This window comes from Mastigoproctus giganteus, chromosome 9, assembly GCF_048544385.1.
Source record: "Mastigoproctus giganteus isolate SK-2022 chromosome 9, ASM4854438v1, whole genome shotgun sequence".
Classification (NCBI taxonomy): Eukaryota; Metazoa; Arthropoda; class Arachnida; order Uropygi; family Thelyphonidae; genus Mastigoproctus; species Mastigoproctus giganteus.
In genome coordinates this window covers 228220313-228245624 of record NC_143583.1, presented here as the reverse complement: position 1 = coordinate 228245624, position 25312 = coordinate 228220313, and the positions used below count along the sequence as shown (strand labels likewise).

The window sequence follows — 25312 nt, the reverse complement described above, 5'->3', positions numbered from 1 at the left end:
TTCAGAAGTTTCCCACACCCAAAGTCAATTTAAAACATTGGAATAGACAATCAACTTTCAGCAGAAGAGAACATTTCATACTTTTGTCTCCATTTCATACTCCAACATTTCATACTTTTGTTCAATAATTATCAATCATTTGCTGAAATAAAAAAAAAAATAATAATAATAAAAAAAAACTGCCAATATGGTCGAATTGATCACCACCAGTGGAAAGAATTTTATGTTACTGAGGTTACATAGAATAATCCAGAGTGAAGACTTGATTTGCACAATCAGATGGATATTCATGAAAAGCTACAATTAACTATGCTGACTATATTTGGTGTCCAAAGTGAGATACTTTATTGTAACGAATGTGATCAATGTGTCACTAGATCAAGATGCTTGTAAGAAAAAAAAAAAAAAAAAAAAGTTCAAAATTTTAGCGTTCTACCATTTCTACATTAAATGTGCCATTTCAGCAATTCAAATATTATTCACCTTTAAAAAAATGCATTCAATAGCAGCGTTTGTTCTGATAAGCATAATACACACTCAACTATCTGTTTTATATTTTCTCAAAGGAGGATCAAAGGCTGACACAAGTAATTATAGACCTGTTAGTTTAACTTCTGTTCCAGGTAAATTAATGGAGGCACTGGTTAAAGAAGCACTGCAGGATCATCTAGACAAGAATTCAGTTATAGCTCAGACGCAGCATGGTTTTGTTAAGGGCAGGTCTTGCCTGACCAATTTGATTGGATACTATGATGTAGTCACAAAAGAACTGGATGCAGGGAATAACTTTGATATTATATATTTGGATCTTAGAAAGGCTTTTGATACTGTTGCACATGGAAGACTGCTGCACAAATTGGAACAGTGTGGCATTGGAGGCAAATTGCTGCTATGGATAAGGGGATGGTTGAGTGGCAGAAGACAGAGAGTGGTAATCAATGGACACTGCTCAACGTGGACTAATGTTATTAGTGGAGTTCCTCAAGGTTCAGTGTTGGGTCCGTTGTTGTTTTCGGTGTTTATGAATGATATTGATGATGGGATATCAAGTTTAATGTCCAAGTTTGCAGATGATACAAAGGTTGGCAGGGTCGTTAAGGACAATACTGACGCTATGCTGCTGCAACAGGATCTGGAAAGGTTGAACAGCTGAGAGGTGGCAAATGAGGTTTAACATCGACAAATGTAAAGTGCTGCATATGGGAAACAGTAACCCCAGAGCAACGTATCAACTCTGCGGTACTACACTGACAGTGGTGGAGAATGAAAAGGACCTGGGGGTAATTGTGCAGGCAGATATGAAGTTCTCTGAGCAGTGCAGACGAGCTGCAAGAGTAGCTCATGGTGTCTTGTCAATGATATACAGGAATTTTTCTAGCAGGGATAAGGAGGTGATTATTCCCTTGTATAAGGCAATGGTAAGGCCACATCTTGAGTACTGTATACAGGTCTGGAGGCCTCATTTCAAGAAGGATGTAGAGCTGCTGGAACGGGTACAGAGAAGGGCAACAAGATTAGTAAATGGAACAAAGGGTTGCTCTTACGAAGAAAGGCTTAAGTTTTGCAAATTACAGAGTTTGGAGACTAGGCACCGGCGAGGTGATCTGATAGAGGTGTATAAGGCTTTGAATGGTTTGAGCATGCTCAATGCCAATGGGATTCTTCATCTTTCTCAGAATAATCACCTCAGAGGGCATAAATTCAAATTGAGGAAGGACGGATGTTGGATAGATGTGCGGAAATTTGCCTTTGGCCAGCGGGTGGTTGGTTGGTGGAACCGACTTCCATCACTTGTTGTTGAAGTTGATAGCCTAAACAAATTTAAAGCTCAACTGGACAGGTATTTCAAACGAACGGAGGGGTGAAATGGGAGTGGGTTTTTTTTTTTTTTTTTTTTGGCTGATGCTGAATAAGCTTGCTTTCTTGCATCATATGCCTCTGCTAATGCTAATGCTAAAGCATTTAATTTTACAAAATATGCAAAAAATTGCTGACTCATCTTATATCAACTGATACCTGGAGTGGAAGGGATCTATCCAGTTATATTAAAGGAGGCGGCAAAGCAACTAAGCAAACCCTTGGCCATAATTATGAGAGCATCCTTGGACTCAGGGGAGGTTCCCACGGACTGGAGATGTGCAAATGTATCCCCAATTCACAAATGGGGATCGAAGGGTGACACGAGTAATTATAGACCAGTTAATTTAACTTCTGTTCCGGGTAAAATAATGGAGTCACTGGCTAAAGATGCATTGCAGGATCATCTAGACAAGACTGCAGCAATAATTCAGACACAGTATGGATTTGTTAAGGGAAAGTCTTGTCTGACAAATTTGATAGGATATTATAATGTGGTTACAAAGGAACTGGATGCAAAAAATAATTTTGATATCATCTATTTGGATTTCAGAAAAGCTTTTGACACTGTTGTGCATGAAAGACTATTGTACAAATTGGAGCAGAATGGTATTATGGGTAAGTTGCTACAATGGATAAAAGGATGGTTAAGTGGGAGAAGACAGAGGGTGGTAATCAATGGGTGCTGCTATTTTTGGACTAATGTTATTAGTGGAGTCCCACAGGGTTCGGTGATGGGTCCACTGTTGTTTTGTATATTTATCAATGATATTGATGAAGGTATATCAGGCTTAATGTCGAAGTTTGCAGATGATACAAAGGTTTGCAGAGTTGTTAATGACAGTAATGGCAGTGTGCTACTGCAACAGGATCTAGATAATTTGGGCAGATGGGCTAAGAAGTGGCAACTGAAGTTTAACCTTGACAAATGCAAAGTACATATGGGTAGAAGTAATCCCAGAGATTCTGTGTGGTACTACACTTAAGGTGGTAGAAAATGAAAAAGACCTGGGAGTAATTGTGCAGGCAGAGTTTTCTGAGCAATGCAGACAGGCTGTCAGGGCAGGTCATGGGGTTTTGTCAATGATATATAGGAATTTTGCTAGCAGGGAAAAGGAGGTGATTATCCCTCTGTATAAGGCAATGGTCAGGCCACGCCTTGAGTACTGCGTACAGGTCTGGAGGCCTCATTTTAGGAAGGATGTAGATTTACTTGAGTGTGTACAGAGAAGGGCAACAAGACTGGTGAGGGGAATGAAGGGATTCTCTTACCAAGAGGGGCTTAAGTTCTGCAAATTGCAGTGGCTGGAGACTAGGCACCTGCGCAGTGATCTGATTGAGGTATATAAGGCCTTGAATGGGTTGAGCGTGCTGAATTCTGATGGGATCCTTCCACTTGTTCAGATTACGAACCTAAGAGGGCATAAATTCAAATTAAGAAAAGACAGAGGTAGAATAGATGTGCAGAAATGCCTTTAGCCAGCGGGTGGTTAATTGCTGGAACAAACTTCCATCTGTCGTTGTGGAAGTTGATAGGTTAAATAAATTTAAGCAGGAACTGGACAGGCATTTGGAGGGAATGGTGTGATTTTTTTTTGGCTGATGCTGCATAAGCTCATACACATGCTTTCTTGCATCACATGCCACTACTACTACTACTACCACCACCTCCAAGAAGCAGTCAACAACAAAAAAGCATAAAGGGAATCCTCGCTGAACTGAAAATTTAGAACTATGCTTGCCTTTCAATAGCCTGGATATATAACATGTAACATATCCATCAGTTACTGAAGGGTCTCAGGTCTACAAACTCGATGCCACCCTTCAAGTTTGCATATTACAAGTGCAACGAAAAGCAAGTGTTATCCTTGCTATGGCAACAGTTGTGCTAGTGATGTCTTGTCAGTTTTTTCCAGACTCTCACACCTCACTGGATTACAACTCTTGGAATTTTAAATATGATGATGCTTCCCGACACTGTATGTTGATGCCGACAATGAAAAGTCCTTATATATATACTTTGTTAAACAGATGAGTGTATTTCAACCTGAAGAGGTGGACAGTCTTTTTCATTCATTGCCTGTTTTTTAATCCTCTTTGTTCTATTTAAATATTAGCCACTTTATATATTGCCTTTTGTAAATACCCCTTACCTTTCCATTTATTATTTAAACTCAATGATACCTGAACATGTAAACCCCTGGCCTGTGGCTGTGACGGGTAGGTTGCAACAAACTGTATTTTGTACATATTATTATTATTACTGTTGCAATAAAGTTTCTTTTTCCTCTCTTTCTTTTTTTCTTTCTAGTCATCACATGTCTCGTAAGACCAAGCAGTAACATATGCTTTCTCAATATCAAAACAGATCATGGCTAAATGATCATTTTCTGATGCAAGTAATCCATGTTTTCTTCCATTTTTATTAAGATGCCCAGGTTGAGCTATGTCTCTTGAAACCACATTTTTTGCAAGAGGTTATGGTTTTCTAAATATCACTAAGTCTTGCATTTATGATCTTCACGAATTTTCCTAGGCAGCTGTTCTTGTTTTGGTCTTTTCTTGTTTTGGGAAAGCAAGAACTGTCATATGATTCCATTTATCAGAAAACTTGTGTTCCATATAGATTCCACTGCATAAAAGAAGTAGTGGTTGTAATGATTCTTCTCCTAATTTCTTTGGATGCCACACTGTTTGGTTTCTGATAACACTTCTGAAAGTTTGATATTATAAGGGGTTGGTTATATGGCTCTGTATTTTTTGTGGTGAAATTTAGACTATTTTTCTGGATGTGGAGGCAGATTTTTTAGCAAAAGGCATTTTGGTATCTATTGTTAATTTTCTTGTGGATGCTTTGGTATCTATTGTTAAATCTTGTGGATGCTTTTAGCATTGATAATTCTGCTGCTTGGTTAATTTTTATCTATTATATAATGAACTGCTGAATCAAGGGCTAGCTGTAGAATTTTCTGTTTCAATTATTGCTAGATTGTTGCCACCTAAGTTTTTGCCTGTGGTGGTTGTTTTATTAAGTGACTATAAAAAAATCACTGTAGAGGTTGATCACAAACTGTCCATTCTAGGATAAGATATCATGCTGGTGAGGTAAACATATGTGTGCCTCTAGTATTTAATATAATGTTAGAAAGGTAGACATACATATGCTTACTACAATCAAGAAGGTTAAATTGTTTTCTATCTATTAACTTTTCTAATTGTTGCCCTCTTTTGTTAATATCAGGGTTTTCTATAAATGGCGGTGCCTATTTAAATCTCCCATTATACAGAAAAGAATGGAATTCGGGAGTTCTTCAAAATCTCTGTAAGCTATATCTCGGTTTGTTAGTAATTTTAATGTAAATATCGCATAATTTACCTTCAACTGTTTTTTTTTTTTTTTTTAAAGAAAATTAAGCTATTTTTTTTTCACCTAACTTTTCGTTATCACAACTATTAATATAACCTATTAATTGCTAGCAGAGACAGGGAGGTGATTTTCCCTTTGTATAAGGCAAAGGTCAGGCCACACAGTGAGCACTGTATACAGGTCTCGAGGCCTCATTTTAGGAAGGATGTAGAGTTGCTAGAACGAGTACAGAGAAAGTCAACAAGATTGGCGAGAGGAACAAAGGGGTATACTTATGAAGAAAGACTTAAGTTCTGCAAATTGCAGCATCTGGAGACTAGGCACCTGCGAGGTGATCTAATTGTAAAAGGCCTTGAATGGTTTGAGCAGGCTCAATGCTGACGGGATACTTCCACTTGCTCAAACTAAGAACCTGAGGGGGCATAGATTCAAATTGAGGAAAGACAGTTGTAGGATAGATGTGCGGAAGTTTGCCTTTAGCCAAAAGGTAGTTGATTGCTGGAACAGACTTCCATCTGTTGCTGTGGAAGTTGATAGCTTAAATAAATTTAAGGCTGAACTAGACAAACATTTGGAGTGACTGGATGGTGAAATGGGAAGGGTTTTTTTTTTTTTTTTTTTGGCTGATGCTGTATAAGCTTGCTTTCTTCCATCAACTAATGCTAATGCTATTAATTTTTGTTATTTCTAACCGCATGTTGCTACATACTCAAGTTTTCAACCCCCCCTAGCCTTGTAGGCTTGATGAGTATTTATTGTTCACTGTATCTGATTCTGTGCAATAAAAGATTATTTATTTATTTATAATATACTGGCTCTTTGTCTTCTAGAAACAGAAAGCTATTCATAACAATTGGCATGCTAGATAATCAGATAATCACTGAGAGGTCTCTTCAATTGCTATGTTTGGCAGGACCTATTAGAAAGGATACAGATCAGTTGAAAAGGGTGCAAAGAAGAGCAAGAAAGTTAGGGGCACAAAAGGGTGTTCTTATCAAGAATGACTGTAGTTCTAAACTGAAGTCTCTAAAAACTGGGCATCTGCATTGTATCCTAATTTAAGTTTATAAGGCTATAAAGGGGTTCAGTGAACTACACTCTGATGGCACCTTTCCTCTTTCTCAGATGGCACACAGGCAAAGGGAAATAAATTTAAAATTGAAAAAAAAAAAAAAAAAAGGATAGTTGCAGAATATTTGTGCATAAATTTAAATAAATGATTGTTGGAATAAATTTCACCTACTGTTGTGGAAGTGAGTAGCTTGATTTACTGTACTGTAAATAATTACATGAAATGTCATGTGTTTAGTATTCTCACATTTTTTTGTGCAGGCTAAAGCTTGCAACAATTGTAAAACAGTTATAAATCAGTCAAAACTCAATTTAGGAAAATTTTGAATATCCCACTTTTCTTTTAGCTCATGTATTGAGGATCTTGGCAAACCACTTCCTACAAAACCCAGTACACTCGATGCCTCCTGTGGACCCGATAACTTCCAACAGAAAGATAGAAGAATTCTGAACAACCCTGATGCCTAGAAAGATACAGGTCCTGATGGCATCTCTTCACTTTTCAGAACCTGTGTCATCTTTTCACACTTTCTTATTTCACTGGTATTTTCCTAAAAAGGGTTACAAATCTCTCCCATCCAATTATCACCTGCACTTACCCCTACTCTTTCCTAAGTACATAAACCCATCAATCCAAACTCTTAAACTATCTCAAAATCTTCCATCTGATCAATGATAATTAATATGAATTCCATCAGTATAAATCTATTGATGATATACTGGTTTATGTTACCCAACTTTGGACAAATCTGATGGAAGAGTCTGGTGAAACTCAAGCAGTTGCTAGACATTTCTAAGGCTTTTGATTGTGTTTGGAATGGTCATCTTAACAAGCTCCCATCTTATGGACTGCTGACTGCTTTTTGCAATCGAGTATCCAGTTTTCTCTCAAACCATTCCCTGCAAGTGATAGTAGATGGCTCCCTGTCTTCTGACTTCTCCATTAATGTTGGTGCTTCCCCACAGTTCAGTTATTTCTCTTACTCTTTTCCTTTTATATATTAATGACCTTCTTCTGCTGACTGGAAATCATATCCACAGTTTTGCTGATAATAGCACACTATGATCTAGTTTGACAAACGTTGTATTGCACAAGCAGCTTACCTTCTCAAATATCCTCCAAGTTCTTAAATGCCAATTTACTGCTGCTATGCTCATCATCTTCAATGACACTAAGATTTTTACACATGTTCTCGTATCTCTACTGAATATTACCTAACTTCTCTCTCTCTCTCTCTCTCTCTCTCTCTCTCTCTCTCTCTCTCTCTCTCTCAGCATAAGCAAATTGCAAATTAAGTGTGGTCTGCATTTTCAAACATATGGGCTATATCCTTTATGATCAATTTATTATCAAATATTACTTCCTCTGCACAATTGTGGCAAATAAAACCCAAAAAAATTGGGTTTTCTTTTCCAATCTTGGTGTTACTTTTTTCTATACAATTACTCATTCTGTACAAATCTCAAATCCATCCTACCATTGAATATTGTTCCCACATCTGTGGTAGTATCAAAACCTCTCTCAAGTTTCTAGACTATTCAAAAAGAGGACATTCAGGTTAATTTGCAATCAGTCTCTTACAAGTCTCTCCACTCTGTCTTATAGATGTTCTGTTTCTGTTGGTTTATGTATGCAGCAGAAACAGTAGATACTGCCACTCTCTCTCTTCCAAGCTAGTCCAAACACATACCACAGCAGGCGCCTCCATAGCCAGGTGGGCAGGAGCAGCAGTGCATAGCACACGCTTCTTGATTAGACCGGGTTCGAGCCCATGACCATCAAATACGGAGGATACGGAAAAGTCAGGGAATGACCACCGCATATCCCCGGAGCAATATAGCCTTAGTTGCTAATGCTCCTAAAAACCAAATAACAAACAAACATATACCACGGCCAGTCAGCATCCTTTGCTGTCTAAAACTCGCAGAGCCAACTTTTCTTCTTCAGTGATTCCTTCTGTTTCTGTTTTCTGGAACAACCTTCGTTCACATGCATTTCCCAAAAATTACAATCTACAGAAATTGAAGTCTAATGTCAACAAGTATCTTCTGTCTTCTTAACCTTCAACCCATTCATAGTATGAAGCACCACTACACTACACTACAGACAACAAAAACCTCAAACTTCTCTCTACAAACCTCAACATGTTTGTAGACAAAACAACTAAAGCCAAAATTTTCCATGTTTTCAAATAAATTCGTTATTATTTAATAATAACACAAGAAAACAAACTTATCATTTAACTAAATTTTTATTTCAATCAAATTTAGTCTTACTCTTAGGATATATTAAATTAGAATTTTAAGTTGCATCCTTTTAGCATAAAAATAAAATAGTACTAATTATAATTCCCAAAACAATTACTTACAACATCTTCAGTGTGGTCTGCATTTTCAAACATATGGGCTATATCCTTTATCATCAATTTAATAATTTCATAGTTGTGTTCAATTCCTACACGAACCTTCTCCAGGTGAGCTTTATAATTTTTCAGAACCTCTTGGTGATGGGATGGTAATATACTCGTATATTTTAAGCTTTTATAAAGCCTGCGAAGACTATGAATTCTATTGCAGAAGAAGAAAATATCAAATTAAAAGTTATGATTTAAACTAACTGCATAATACAAGTTATATGGGCCACAGCTCTGACAAAGAAACAAGAGAGAAAAAAATTAAACAAATAAGAAGTAAATATATAAATACTGTACACAAAATTCTTTACCGCCACGAAAGAAACATAAATATACAACTATAATAATAAAATAGCAATTGCTTCAAAAACGGTACTCACCTTGAATAAATCTGCAGTGGTATATTGAGAAGACAACTATAATAATAAAAGTCCATGCATATGCAAGTGTGTGTGTGTCAGTGCTATAGCTCAAAGCTTATGAAACACTATGACTAATGACTATTAAATAGTCATTAACCATAGCGCATTTGATACTCCTACTAGTAAGCTGCCAAACCTTAGATGCTTTATTGTTTTTTTATTTATTTATTGATGCTTTCTATGCATTTTTGGACTTTAAATAGTGTGTGTATTTAGAGACTGATCTTGGGCAGAGTGGAATATAAGAAGCATGGAAATTATTAGCATATGTTTTTCAATTTTTAACAGCAAGTAAGGACAATAATCATTTCCCCAGAGGATCTGTGGTTCATTTTGCTCCTTTTGGCATTGGGGGGGCTGCACAACGTAGGTTTCTGGCCCAACTGTGAGGAGGCATGAGCAGTGCCACTGAGTGACAAAGCAATTTGGCTGGTGCAGTAAGGTTAGCATGCTATATAAATTCAAAAGAAAGATGAATTTTTCTTTACCAACATTTTCTTTAGGACTTTTAAGATAAAAAAACTAAATGTAATCAAAGAAACTTTATATAAGAAGAACATTTCTTTATGCACAGACAAATAGCTCAGTTCACACAAAAGTGCGTAGCACCTTGCTTACACTAAACAAGGGTTTCACCACTTCATGTTTCCAATAAGCAAAGTGATGGTATTACACCAAGTCATCTACCACCCAGTATCACCTAGTGTACACAGAGTTGGTCATGCCTCTTTGAGATGTAAGTGCCACACCTCAACCCCCCTTCTTACACTGGTTCACAGTGTAAGAAGGGGGTAGTCACCTGGGTAGTCACCTCCAGCATATCTGATGCAGTTTCTTATTTTGCACACAGGTACACCAATTGTTATTAAGAGTCCCACACCATGATGGTGCAAGTAAGGTTCTAGTTTTTGCAGAATTATCCGCACTGGTGAAATTCAGTCCATTTTGACTGAAGTGGGATAATCTAGATATAAGTTGGTGACTCTTATTGTCAGGGAAAGGAGAACAAGGTATGTAAAAAGGACAGGAGGAACAGGACCAGGGCATGTCTGCCAGAGCAGATATCATCTTGTAAAGGCATAAAAGGTGATACAGTTGTACATGTTGGCACTAATGATATTAAGAGTAGGAGACCAGCAGAATTACTTAACAAGTACAGGTCACTGTTAAAAAAAAGCCGTGAATTAGGGTTGAATTTGAAAGTGTCTGCAATTCTGCCCAGACACGATAGGAGGGAGTATATGATGAGAGCTTTGTTGATGAATTCGGGCTTGGAAAGATTGTGCAAGGCTCAAGGGTTAGAATTTTTTTCACCTGGTTTGTACTTGTTAACAGGAGAGACTTCTTCTACGGGGATGGGATACACTTAAATAGAAACAGCGCAAGAATATTTGCTGATGCTATGGAGGCAGTGTTAGGTGGGAGGGAAAACTGCTAGCTTGGAGGGATACAAGGACTAATAGATTAACAACTGCCACTGGCAGAGGTGAAAGTGATTCTTGCACTGCTTCTATTCGAATGAGCAGCAGCCTGGAAAACAGGGTATTTCAGAGACTGCTGGGAGTCATTGTGGTACAAGTAAACACATGGGTTGTGTTAGGGTAGCTAAGAATAGGAATAGGTGCATGTATTCTTGAGTGTACACCAATGCTAGGAGTTTGGTAAAGAAATTTGATGAATTTGAGGTATTGCTCAAAACATCAAAGGCAGATATTGTTGGGATATCAGAGACGTGGTGTCACACAGATATAAGGAATGCAGAACTGGAATTTGGGGAGTACAATGTGTACAGAAGAAAGGATAGACAGGATAGGAAGGGAGGAGGGGTTATGCTATTAGTTAAAAAACACAAAATCCAAGGAAGTGAAGCCAGTCAACATCGCTGGACAGTGCAGTGTTGAGTCAGTTTGGTGTGACATAAGCATTGGGAGATCAAAATTGAGAGTAGCAGTGTGGTAATTGAGAGTAACAGTGGCCTAATGACTCTGAGGAGTATAATAAGAAACTTTACAGGGAAATAGTAGGCCATTAAATCAGAGAGTCTTATAATGGGGGATTTTAATTTCCAGATATTGACTGGAATTTGTGGGTTGGTCACTCACAAACTAGCAAGGCTTTTGTGGATTTATTGGATGATTGTTTTCTACATTAGCATTAGTAGAGGCATATGATGCAAGAAAGCAAGCTTATGCAGCATTAGCCAAAAAAAAAAAAAAAAAAAAACCACTTCCATTTCACCCCTCCGTTTGTTCGAAATACCTGTCCAGCTGAGCCTTAAATTTAGTTAGGCAATCAACTTCCACAACAAGGGATGGAAGTCTGCTCCACCAACCAACTACCTGCTGGCTAAAGGCAAATTTCAGCACATCTATCCTACATCTGTCTTTCCTTAATCTGAATTTATGCCCTCTCAGGTGATTATTCTAAGCAAGAGGAAGAATCCCATCGGAATTCAGCATGCTCAAACCATTCAAGGCTTTATACACCTCTATCAAATCACCTCGCCGGTGCCTAGTCTCCAGACACTGTAATTAGCAAAATTTAAGCCTTTCTTCGTAAGAGCAACCCTTTGTACCATTCACTAATTTTATTGCCCTTCTCTGTACTCGTTCCAGCAACTCTACATCTTTCTTGAAATCAGACCTCCAGACCTGTATACAGTACTAGACGTATAGCCTGAACATTTCCTTATACAAAGGAATAATCGCCTCCTCATCCCTGCTAGAAAAATTCCTGTATATCATTAACAAGACACAGTGAGCTACTCTTGCAGACCGTCTGCACTGCTCAGAGAACTTCATATCTGCCTGCACAATTACCCCTAGGTCCTTTTCATTCTCTACCACTGTCAAGGTAGTACCACAGAGTTCATACATTGCTCTGGGGTTGCTATTTTCCATATGTAGTACTTTACATTTTTCAATGTTAAACTTAATTAAGTTTTAAATTTGCCACCTCTCAGCCCATCTGCTCAACCCTTCCATTTCCTGTTGCAGCAGCATAGCATCAGTAGTGTCCTTAACAACCCTGCCAACCTTTGTATTGTCTGCAAACTTGCACATTAAGCTTGATATACCATCATCAATATCATTTATAAATACAGAAAACAATAATGGACCCAACACTGAACACTGAGAGACTCCACTAAAAACATTAGTCCACGATGAGCAGTGTCCTTTGATTACCACTCTGTCTTCTACCCTCTTCCATCCCTTTATCCATAGCAGTAATTTGCCTCCAATGCCACACTGCTCCAATTGTGCAGCAATATTCCATGTGCAACAGTATCAAAAGCCTTTCTAAGATCCAAATATATAATATAAAAGTTATTCCCTGCATCCAGTTCTTTTGTGCTGCATCATAGTATCCAATCAAATTGGTCAGGCAAGACTTTCCCTTAACAAAACCATGCTGTGTCCGAGATATAACTGAAGTCTTGTCTAGATGATCCTGCAGTGCTTCTTGCCTCCACTAATTTTCCTGGAACAGAAGTTAAACTCACAGGTCTATAATTACTTGTGTCAGCATTTGATCCTCCTTTGTGAATTGGGGTCACATTTCACATCTCTGGTCTATGGGTACTTCCCCCTGATTCCAAAGAAGCTCTAATAATTATGGCTAAAGGTTTACTTACTTCCTTTGCTGCCTCCTTTAATATAACTGGATATATTCCATCCACACCAGGTGCCTTTTTTATGTTTATTCTCAACAATTTCTCCTTCACTTTCCTCTCAGTTATTACAAAATCATCTAGCTCACTGCCAGAGATTACTTCACCTCTGGCATTCACCTTCCTGAATAACTCCTCATGTGTGAATGTAGATGCAAAATACTCATTTAGTTTGTTAGCCACCTGAGCAGGATCCTCAACTGTTGAACCATCAATATCCAGTGGACCAATCTGATTCATCCCTTTCCTTCTAGAGTTTACACAGGTAAAGAACTCTTTTCTGTTTTTTTTTGCATCCTTTGCCAAGGATTTCTCATAATCTGCCTTTACCTGCCTAATCTTCTTTGTGACTTGGTTACAGACCAGCTTTTATCTATCATAGGCTTCCATGTCATCCATTAATTTATATGCATCCCATGGATTTTTCTTCTCTGCCATATGTCTCATTAGTTCATCTGACATCCATTTAGGCCTAAACCTTGAACAATATTTCTTAGTTGGTATGTAAAGCCTAGTAACTTCCAAGATAAGTTCTTTGAATGCTTCCCATTTTGAATTTGCTCTTGGTAACATCATCAGTTGGTCCCACTTTATAGAATTTAAATACTGTAGTATTTAAATACGGTAGTTACCTTTTTGAGTAAATTCCACTTCAGCACACTGTGTTCACTGCCATCTAGTGGTTCCTTTATCTGCAGATTCTTAATGCATGAAGAATCACTACTAATAATCAGATGAAGAGTTTTACTCCATCTAATTGCCTGCCAAAGATGCTGATGTAGAAAACAATCATCAATAAATTCACAAAAGCCTTGCTAGTGTGTGAGTGACCAACCCACAAATTCCAGTCAATATCTGGGAAATTAAAATCCCCCATTATAAGACTCTCTGATTTACTGCCCAACTCTATTTCCCTGCACAGTTTCTAATTATACTCATTAGGCCTATACCACACTCCTACTCTCAATTTTGATCTCCCAATGCTTATGTCACACCAAACTGACTCGACACTGCACTGTCCAGCGATGTCGACTGCCTTCACTTCTTTGGATTTTATGTATTTCTTAACTAATAGCATAACCCCTCCTCCCTTCCTATCCTGTCTATCCTTTCTGTACACATTGTACTCCCCAAATTCCAGATCTGCATTCCTTATATCTGTGTGACACCACGTCTCTGAAATCCCAACAATATCTGCCTTTGATGTTTCGAGCAATACTTCAAATTTATCCAATTTATTTACTAAACTCCTAGCATTGGTGTACATGCAAGTATACATGCACCTGTTCTTTTTCTTAGCTACCCTAACACAACCCGTGTGTTTACTTGTACCCCAAAGATTCCCAGCAGTCTCTGAAATATCCTGCATCTTAATTTCCAGGCTGCTGCTCATTCCAATAGAAGCAGTGCAAGAATCACTTTCACCTCGCCAGTGGCTACTGTTAATCTATTAGTCCTTGTATCCCCCCAATCTAGCAGTTTTCCGACCCATCTAACACTGCCTCGGTAGCATCAGCAAACATTCTTGCACCCTTTCTATTTAAGTGTATCCTATCCCTGTAGAAGCAGTCTCTCCTGTTAACAAGTACAGACCAGGCTGAGAAAATTTCTACCCCTTGAGCCTTGCACAATCTTTCCAGGGCCGAATTGGTCGACAGGGCTCTCATCATATACTTCCTCCTATCGTGTCTGGGCAGAATTGCCGACACTTTCAAATTCAACCGTAATTCACGGCTTTTTTTCAACAGTGAACTGTACTTGTTATGTAATTCTGCTGGTCTCCTACTCTGAATATCATTAGTGCCAACATGTACAACTATATCACCTTTTGTACCCTTAAAAGATGATATCCACTCTACAATATCATCAACCCAAACTGACTGATTGAAATATTATATTATATTATATACTATACTAAGCTTACGCTATCTAGTTCGGGATATAACGTTGTATTGTATAACAATGGCGGCAAGTTACGAACGGTAAATCTGCAGACACTTAAGTATTAATTAACTTCCAAATCTCGCTGTCTCAATTCAGAATAAACTAAGGTTCTTGACTAGGTCTATAAGCTACTTATAGAAAATAATTTGATATAACAATTGGTCAATAAAGCGGCTAAATATGGCTAAAAAACTTCTCGTGTTAAATCAGCATGTTCGGGAGGCAACTAGAGGGAGTAATACTCTTGATCTGATTATCAGTAGTGATTCTTCATGCATTAGCAATCTGCGGGTAATGGAACCACTAGGTGGCAGTGATCAGATTTGTTTGTTATTTGGTTTTTAGGAGCATTAGCAACTAAGGCCATATTGCTCCGGGGATATGCAGTGGTCATTTCCTGACCTTTCCACATCCTCCGTATTTGGTGGTCATGGGCTTGAACTCCGGTCTAATCAAGAAGCATGTGCACAGTGATCAGAGTGTGCTGAAGTGGGATTTGCTCAAAGTGGTAACTACCATCAGGGTAAAGGGAAAGGTTTTTGCTTCATAAAGGCAACTACGATGGTCCCAGACAGTATTTAAATTCTATACACTCTGACCAACTGATGATGTTACCAACAGCAAATTCAAAGTGGGAAGCATTCAAAGAACTTATCTTGGAAGCTACTAGGCTGTACATACCAAATAAGAAATAAAAATTGTTCAAGGTTTAGGCCTAAATGGATGTCAGATGAACTAATGAGACATGACAGAGAAGAAAAATGCTTGGGATACATATAAATTAATGGATGACATGGAAGCCTATGATAGATATAAGCAGGTCTGTAACTAAGTCACAAAGGAGATTAGACAAGCAAAGGCAGATTATGAGAAATCCTTGGCAAAGGATGCAAAGAAAAACAGGAAAGAGTTCTTTACCTATGTAAACTCTAGAAGGAAAGGGATGAATCAGATTGGTCCACTGGATATTGATTGTTCAACAGTTGAGGATCCTGTTCATGTGGCTAACAAACTAAACGAGTATTTTGCATCTACATTCACACATGAAGAGTTATTCAGCGAGGGGAATGCCAGAGGTGTATTCAACTCTGGCAGTGAGCTAGATGATTTTGTAATAACTGAGAGTAAAGAGGAGGAAATTGTTGAGGATAAACATAAAAAAAGGCATCCGAGGTGGATGGGATCTATCCAATTATATTAAAGGAGGCAGCAAAGGAAGTAAGCAAACCCTTAGCCATAATTATGAGGACTTCTTTGGACTCAGGGGAGGTAGCGCCGACCGGACTAGCCAGGTGGGTAAAGTGCCTGCCTGGCAACCCAAAGGTCGCGGGTTCAAATCCTGCCTCGGGCTTGGATCAAAGTACTGCAAGAAAAAAAAAAAAAAAAACCTTGGGAGGTGCACTATGGCCAGAGAAGCCGATGCACCAACAACTACCAAAAAAAAAGGGGGGGGGGGAGGTACCCATAGACTGGAGATGGGCAAATGTGACCCCAATTCACAAAGGAGGATCAAAGGCTGACACAAGTAATTATAGACCTCTGAGTTTAACTTCTGTTCAAGGAAAATTAATGGAGGCATTAGTTAAAGAAGCACTGCAGGATCATCTAGACAAGACTTCAGTTATAGCTCGGACACAGCATGGTTCTGTTATGGGAAAGTCTTCCCTGACCAATTTGATTGGATACTATGAGGCAGTACATTCCCTGCACAGTAACCCCTGCTGCACAAATTGGAGCGGTGTGGCATTGGAGGCAAATTGCTGCTACGGATAAAGGGATGGTTGAGGGGGAAAAGACAGAGTGGTAATCAGTGGACACTGCTCATCGTGGACTAATGTTATGAGGGTATAGTCCCCCAGGGTTCACTGTTGGGTCCATTGTTGTTTTCTGTATTTATAAATGATATTGATGATGGTATATCAAGCTTAATGGCCAAGTTTGCACACGATACAAAGGTTGGCAAGGTTGTTAAGGACACTACTGAAGCTATGCTGCTGCAATAGTATCTGGAAAGGTTGAAACAGATGGGCTGAGAGGTGGGAAATGAAGTTTAACATTGATAAATGTAAAGTACTACATATGGGGAACAGTAACCCCAGAGCAACGTAGCAACTCTGTGGTACTACACTGACAGTGGTAGAGAATGAAAAGGACCTGCCGGTAATTGTGCAGGCAGATATGAAGTTTTCTGAACGGTGCAGACAGGTTGCAAGAGTAGCTCATGGTGTCTTGTCAATGATATACAGAAATTTTTCTAGCAGGGATAAGGAGATGATTATTCCCTTGTATAAGGCAATGGTCAGGCCACACCTTGAGTACTGTATACAGGTCTGGAGGCCTCATTTCAAGAAGGATGTAGAGCTGCTGGAACGACAAGAAGAGCAACAAGAACGACAGAGAAGGGCAACAAGATTAGTGAATGGAATAAAGGGTTACTCTTACGAAGAAAGGCTTAAATTTTCCAAATTTAAGTGTCTGGAGACTAGGCACCGGCGAGGTGATCTGATAGAGGAGTATAAAGCCTTGAATGGTTTGAGTATGATCAATGCCGATGGGATTCTTCTTGTTGCTCAAAATAATCACCTGAGAGGGCATAAATTCAAATTGAGGAAAGACAGATGTAGGATAGATGTGTGGAAATTTGCTTTTAGCCAGTGGGTAGTTGGTTGGTGGAACAGACTTCCATCCCTTGTTGTGGAAGTTGATAGCCTAAATAAATTTAAGGCTCAGCTGGAGAGGTATTTCGACCGAACGTAGTTGTGAAATGGTAGTGGTTTCTTCTTTTCTTTTTTTTTTTTGCCTGATGCTGCATAAGTTTGCTTTCTTGCATCATATGCCTCTACTAATGCTAAGTTCCATTAGCATTTTAGATTCCCAGGAGCCCTAGATAGCATACCTGTCTTGTCAAAATGAGATCCCTGAAGACTGTTCTCAATGTCATAAAGGAAGGCCACCATTAATTCAAATGCAATATTAATTAATGTAATTAACATTATAAATGAACTGATTGAAATATAGTCTCCGATCATAACATTCTCGTTTATAGTGATATCCCACTTTTAACATTCTTCTCATTTTGCCCCATAGTAAATCCTATGAAGTGCTATGCATTCTTTAACATTTATAGTACTTCTGTTTAAAATGCTTTCTAGCTTATATTTCTTCTTTTTAAGATTCCAAGAAATAATTTGGGATATAATCCTCCTGTGTTTTGATTTTGGAAAAGGGAAGGTAAACACTAAATTTGGGGAATTGTTTATGGGCAGTTTGCTTCACAGAAGTCATTTCTAGTGCAGGTGAGAGTTGTTTCATTTAACTCAAAGCTTTAAAGGTAGAAGATTTTGAAGGCCACTTTTTACAGAGCAGTGTTTTTCCATTTATCAGTGCATTCACATGATGTCCTCTCCTTTTTTTTTTTTTTTTTTAATTCAATATTGTTTGTGGGCTTTCCTTGCTGGTAGAGTAATCAGTGTCATGCATAAGTGCAACACATGGCATCAATAAATTTCATTATTGACAGCAATATTCTTAATACAACCTTATCATGTTTACAACGCTTGAGATATGTTTAGTTTAATTTATCTGACCATTTATCCGGCTTCCAGAAAACCGGCTATTTTTGTAACTGGCTAGTTTCGAATCTGGCTGGGGGGGGGTGACAAAGTGCAGGTGCAGGATATAGCAAGCGTGAATCATAGTAATCAATCGCATATACAGTGGAACCTCTATATTTGTCAGCCCCTATATTCGTCAAATCCAATATTCATCACATTAGTATGGATTACTGAAAAGCAAATGGCTGGTGACAGTATTTCAGAATCTATCATCTGCAAAAATGCAAGGCAGTTACATGATGACCTGCAGCAAAAAAGGGGCTCACATCTGGTGAGTATGGGCTTGGCACACCCAGGGTCCTGGAGCTAGATATCATCATTCCTTTCTTTCTTGGCGATTCCTTTCTACTTCTGACTCTCTCTCTCTCACGGTAACTCAGGAATTTTTTTTGGCTGGTGCATAAGCCTCAGGCTTCCTTGTACCATATGGCTAATAATAATAATAATAAAATAATAATAAAAAGAACCCAGGAACCAGTGGTGATTTCATGGCAAGTAGGGTTCGAAAAATTTAAAAGGCAAATGGGCATTCATAGTGTAGTTAGGCATGGAGAGGCTTCAAGCTTGAATGCAGAAGATGCTAAAAAGTTTGTTGAAGATTTCAAAAACTATGTAGACACCAAGGGATTTATCCCTCAACGAGTTTTTAATTGTGGTGAGATGGGCCTATTCTGGAAAAAAAAAAAATGCCTGGAAGAACCGTCCAAAAGAGGAAAAAGCATTGCCTGGACACAAACCAAGAGTGTTGTATTAACACTCTTGCTGTGTGGTAACGCTAGTGGGGAGTGCAAAATTAAACCACTGCTTGTTTATCATTCAGAAAATCCAAGAGTTTTTAAGAAGAACAATATCATAAAAAGTAAACTAAATGTGATGCGGAGGGCTAAGAGTAAGGCTTGGGTAACAAGACAATTTTTCCTGGAGTGGATTCGCAAAGTGTTTGCTTGGGGGCAAACACTTCGCCCACAAGCTTATCTAGAAAGTTATAATTTACCTGTAAAGGCCTTATTGGTTTTGAACAATGCTCCTGCTCATCCCTCTGGCTTGGAAGATTTGGCAAGGGAATACAGCTTTATTTGTTTTAAAAAAACTTTATACAAAAGCCCTGTTTTGAAGTGACGTCAGAAACAGAACTTACATTGAGAGAATTTTAGAAAAATCACTTCAATATCCTCCAATGTTTAAAGATAATTGATAAGACATGGGGGGGAGGGGGGGAAGTGTCTTCCAGGACAATAAACTTGTCTTGGAGGAAATTGTGGCCAGAGTGTGTATGTCAGAAAGAGACTGTGAAGGTTTTGGATCAGAGCTTGTTGCTGATGAAATTGTGTCTCTGGGCAGGTCCATGGGATTGGAGGTTGATAGTGAGGATGTACAGGAATTGGTGGAGGACCATGGAAGGGAGTTCACCACAAAAGAACTGTTGGACCTTTATAAAGAACAGGAAGCTGAAGCAGTGGAGGAAATTTCATCAGAGGAGGAAGGGTCAAGTAAAGGCAGCATCCCAACTGCTGACATTAAGGAAATGCTGTCCAATTGGGCCAAAACGCAGAGTACATCGAGAAGTGGCACCCAAATATTGTCATAGTTAATCAAAATATAAATTCATTCAATGGTAATGGCTACTTTCAGAGAATTTTAAAAAACAGACAGAAACAGATAACATTGGACAAGTTCTTTGCTAAATCAAGTGCTAGTGAATCGCCGGGAAAGGGACAAAAAAGACATCGATCACAAGAATTAGAGTTACCTGATGTTTTAATGGAAGGTGACTCCCATTCTAAACAATAATTCCTTTCCTCCCCTTCAGCTTCTGCCACCATGGCTCATCACAGTAAAGGTAAAGCTCTGGTTAAATTTTTATTTATTTATGTATCAGATTCGAGGCTGGGAACGGATTATTCCAGTTTTAGTTAATTCCTATGGAAAAAATTGATTCTATATTCGTCCGTCCCTCAGGAACAGATTATTTGGCACTCAGTATATCGAAGAAAGTAGAGTTTCTTATGAGACTCGATAAAGGTGCTTCAGTGTGGCATTTGAGTGAGGAGTATGGTGTTGGTATATCCACTATCTATATCAAGAAACAGAAGGAACGGATACTTAAATTCTACGGTGACAGTGATGTGCCAAAATTAATGGACAAGCAAAAAACTTTAAACCAGTCAAAGAGTGTAGACGTGGACAGAGTGTTGCTGGAATCGATTAGGCAGTGTCAGAGTGAAAAGTTTCCACTTAACAGTTCCATTATAATGGCCCAAGCTAAACTTTTTCACGAGGAATTAAATCTGACAACTCCATGTGAATATTCATCTGGGTGGTTCAACAGATTTAAACAAAGCCACAGCATTTAAAAGCTGAAGGTTTGTGGAGAAAAGGCGTCTGCAGACCACGATACTGCAGAGGCATATTTAGATGAATTTGCCAAGTTGGTTTCTGATGAGGGACTGTCGGCTGAACAGATGTACAATGCATACGAAACTTCTTTATTCTGGCGTTACATACCAAGGAAATTGTATATAACACCAGATGAGTCAGCACCAGCAGGGTATAAGGATTCCAGGGAACAACTTATGATTCTTGCTTGTTCCAACACAGCTGGCACCCACAAGTGCAAATTACTCACTGTTGGGAAAAGTCAGAATCCTGGGTCATTTAAGGGAGTCAGGGTGTTTCTTGTGATTTATAAGGCAAATAAGCAAGCTTGGATTACAACACAGATTTTCACCAATTGGTTTCTAAAGAACTTTGTGCCTGATGCCAGGGCTCATTGTAAATCTGTGGGACTACCTGATGACTGCAAAATTATTTTAGTGCTTGATAATTGTTCTGCATACCCTCCTGCTGAAGTTCCAGTTACGGACAATGTATGTGCTGTTTATTTGCATCCTAATTGAACTTCGTTAATTCAGCCTATAGACCAAGGCATCGTGCATTCAAGTGCAGGTGCAGGAATATATTTCTGTGGAATAAGCTAGACACTTGCAACAAAGGAACAGGGGTAAAAGAATTTCAGAAAGCATTTAATGTTAAAGATGCACTTTGGAGTGCAGCAAAGTCCTGGGACAATGTATCCAAGGATACTTTGATAAATGGTTGGCATAAACTATGGCTATCTAATTTATTTCTTGAAGGTGCTGACGAATCTGATTTTTGTGGTTTTCATATGTCTGGTGAGGAAGAAATAGTAAAGAATTTATTGAAATATGCAAAAGGTCAGTCATGTGAAGTAGCAAAGTCACTTGATGAAAGGGCTATACAAGAGTGTATAAACATTGATGGTGATGCTCCAGTTGGGCTGCAACTCTCAGATGAGAGTGATGACGATGATGGCGCCTCTGTAGCCAGGAGCAGCAGTGCGTAACACACGCTTCTTGATTAGACCAGGGTTCGAGCCCATGATCCACCAAATATGGAGGATGCGGAAAGGTCAGGGAATGACCACCGCATATCCCCGGAGCAATATGGCCTTAGTTGCTAATGCTCCTAAAAAGCCAAATAGCAATGGTGATGACAATGCACTGAAAGAACAAGAGAAAGTGTCTATAGATAGGTGTATCAGCCTGACTGAGGAAATTGATTCGGGGAATGGAGAAAACGAGCTTCATCAGTGAGCAGCATATAATGTGGATGTATAAAATACAAGAGGTTTTTATTAAAGAAAAACCAAAGTATATGAAACAACAGAATCTGCAGGACATATTTCCAAAGATCAACCAGAAACTTTCAAGTTAAGTTTGGCCTGAGCCTCAACCTTCAACCTCCAATACCCGTGCTTCTTCTCTTCCTGTACCTGTCACCACAGATGTTGAACTGTCTTCAGATGAAGATTAGTAGATTAATATTGATTAAATAGACACTGCTTTAGAAGTGTATTAATTTGTATCTGTTAAATACAATTTCTTTCTATACTTTTCATTGTTTATTTTATATTTTAAGTACATATTAAGCCTTGGTCCAGAAAACTGGAAAATCCAGGTTACCTCCGGTCCCAAGCTTGCCGAATAAATGGTTCAGTAGCTGTACCACAAAAAAAAAAAAAAAACTGAAAAAGCAATGTTGTCTACCAGAATACTGATGAAATATGAAAAATAAGGCCCAATGACTACTCTGACTGCAATGTATTTCATCAAAAATAGAGGTGAATGACTTCACACAACAGTACCTAAAAGCCCATGTGAATAGGGCTTACAATCTTTTGATTTAAGTCCCTTGTTGCATGCTCAAAAGAACATATGCACACCAATTTTATTCCACTCTTGCCAAAAACTGTTAGAATGAAAATTGTTTATCTCATTTTTTGCATGTTCTGCAAATGACAAAATTTAAAAGTGACCAACAAAAACCTTCACAATTTTACATGCAACTTTTGGCCACTCCAAAAATTAAAACAAAACATAAGAGAAAATATGATTTGAGTTGATTCAAGGAATACAATTCTTGAAACCTCATGAATTCAAAAACTGCCTTTAGCATTCACAAAAGATGGCTTTATTCCAAAAGTGTCTTGATCAGTGGCAGACACAATGGAAAAAGTGTGTGGATGCAGAATGAGATTTTACTGAAGAATATTAATAATGTTTTTTTCAGTTAACATTATAAAATAAATTTTTTGCAACGTTAACTGAACTCTTTGATCATATCTTGTAACACCAAAACTTTGTTAATGTACGATGTGTGTGTGTGTGTGGCAATAAAGTTCCCGGACTAGTGCTGTGGCGGTCATGTCCAATGAGTTTGAAAATAAATGGAAGTGGTATGTTCTAGTACAAACTTCCTCCAACAGATGGTAGCAGAGGCATAGCTAGGTTTTTGGGACCCTTGGCAAATTTGTGGCTACGTGCCTTTTTTTCAATAATTGGTAAAATCGTAATAAATAATATTAAATACAGTCCGACCTCTGTTTAACGATCTTGTCTGCGCAGGTAGCACACAGTGGTATCGTCACCGTCCTCCCCATACTGGGTGAAAAAGGCCAGAGTTTGAATCCCGTCGATGACGTGAGGAACTTTAATGGGTTTTTTCACTCCATGGCTGAGTTAGTCGGTCTCAGGTGTAGATTTTTTAGGTGGTAGATGACTCATCAAACGGTGCAATACCATCACTTTGCTTATTGGAAGTTTGAAGTGGTGAAACCTATGTTTAGTCTCTAGAGCAAAGTTTCTGGCATCCCCTTCCCCACACTTCTCCTTCGACCCATGCACGGTACTAAGCACTACTATAGGTTTTGATACCGTTCGTGTTCGGCGATTTCATAAAAAAAAAAAAAATAACAACAGATAAAGACAGTTCCCCCCCCCCCAGAAAACTGGGGTTTTCCGTCCAGCAAACAGACAAATCGACTATAGAACACACACAATTAACAGACATAAGACACAGCACTGTAGATGAATTTAATTATTCGGGTGGCCTAAATATAATAGTTCTTGCTTAATGACCTTGTCTGCATGGGTAGCACAGTAGTATCATCATCGTTCTCCCCACACCAGGTGGAAAGGCCCAGATTCAAATCCCGTCAATGATGGGAAGGACTTTAGTGGACTCCATGGCTGAGTTAGTCGGTCTCAGCCGTACATAGCAAGGTCTCCATCCCCCAGAAACTGGGGGATTTCATCTAGCAAATAGGCAAATCCACCAGAGAACACGCAATTTACAGACAAAATAAATATATTGGTAGATGTAATCATTTACGGAGGACCCTAATATAATGATATATATTTTTTTTTGATTAACAATCTTTATAGCGAATTTTTCTATTTAGCAAAATTTTTGAATTCCTCTTGGTAATTACATTTAAAACGGATGGGCTCAAAGGAAAGCCAAGAGATACTACATATAATGGAGTGCAGGAAAAACTTTAAGAACAAAGATGTAGAAAAATATAAGATGTATGACAGTTCGATTAAAACAGAAATAAGGAAGAGTAAACAGACATGGTGGAGGAGATGCAAAAGGATTGAATATCTGCAAAATGAGTATAAGGAACATCTAGTCCACAAAGAAGTGAGGGAACTATGCAACATCAGGAAAGACCATGCAAGAGACCACATATAAAAATATGCGGTCTCTTGCATGGATAAAAAATGTGGTCTCTTGCATGGAAACTGGATAAAAATAACATGGAAATTGTGGACAAACAACAGATAAAGGATAGATGGCAAGAATATCTGAGGGTACTATACTGCGAGGACGACAGACAACTAGGAAATGACAACACCCAAATAGAAGGCGAAAATCAAGACTTTCTGATGGAAGAAGTGGAGCAAGCGATTAAATTAATGAAAAATAACAAAGCAAATGGCATTGATAACATACCAGCCGAAATGCTCAAATGCCTCGGAGCAAGAGGAAAACAACAGCTCCTCAATATTTTCGATAATATTCTAAATGGAAGGAAACTACTCCTTGAATTTCTGAAATCCATCTTTATTCCCATACCAAAAAAAAAGATAAGCCTCACAAGCCACTCCATGAAAGTCCTCTTGATTATGCTGTGCAACCTCTATGCTGAAACCATTATAAATTTAATACAAGATTCTAGAGAAGGAATTACTGCTAATGATTCAGTTATCAGTAATCTGCGATGCGCAGACGATACTGTTCTCATTGCAACCACAGAATTTTTTTTTTTTTTTATGTAAACCCCAAACACGAGAGGTTTAGTACTTAGTACCGTGCTTGGGTTGGAGATTGACACTGGACTTGAACTTCTGAAGACTGTAATTTTCAGAAAATACATATGAAGGAAGGTTCTTCCAGAAAATGTCAGCTGAATGAATAAACGAGGAAGATGAAAAGTTGGTTCTGTGAGTTTGAAGTTAGACAGTAAATGGATGTTAGCTAGTGGAGGCACGTGTTTGGACTGTTCTGAAAGAGAGAGCTGTTTGTTTGTTATGTGGTTTTTAGGAGCATTAGCAAATAAGGTCATATTGCTCCGGGGATATGCGGTGGTC

At 38.5% G+C, this 25312-nt stretch overlaps 1 protein-coding gene across 3 annotated transcripts in view; it reads right to left on the bottom strand.

Moving 5' to 3' along the window:
• LOC150081158 (protein-L-histidine N-pros-methyltransferase CARNMT1) overlaps nt 1-25312 on the bottom strand; it is a 176199-nt gene that overhangs the window by 119334 nt on the left and 31553 nt on the right. For all 3 annotated transcript variants that reach the window (XM_090380997.1, XM_090380995.1, XM_090380998.1), the window contains exon 2: nt 8665-8863. In XM_090380997.1, coding sequence (XP_090237123.1) covers nt 8665-8863 — 199 coding nt within the window. The remainder of the gene's footprint in view (nt 1-8664; nt 8864-25312) is intronic.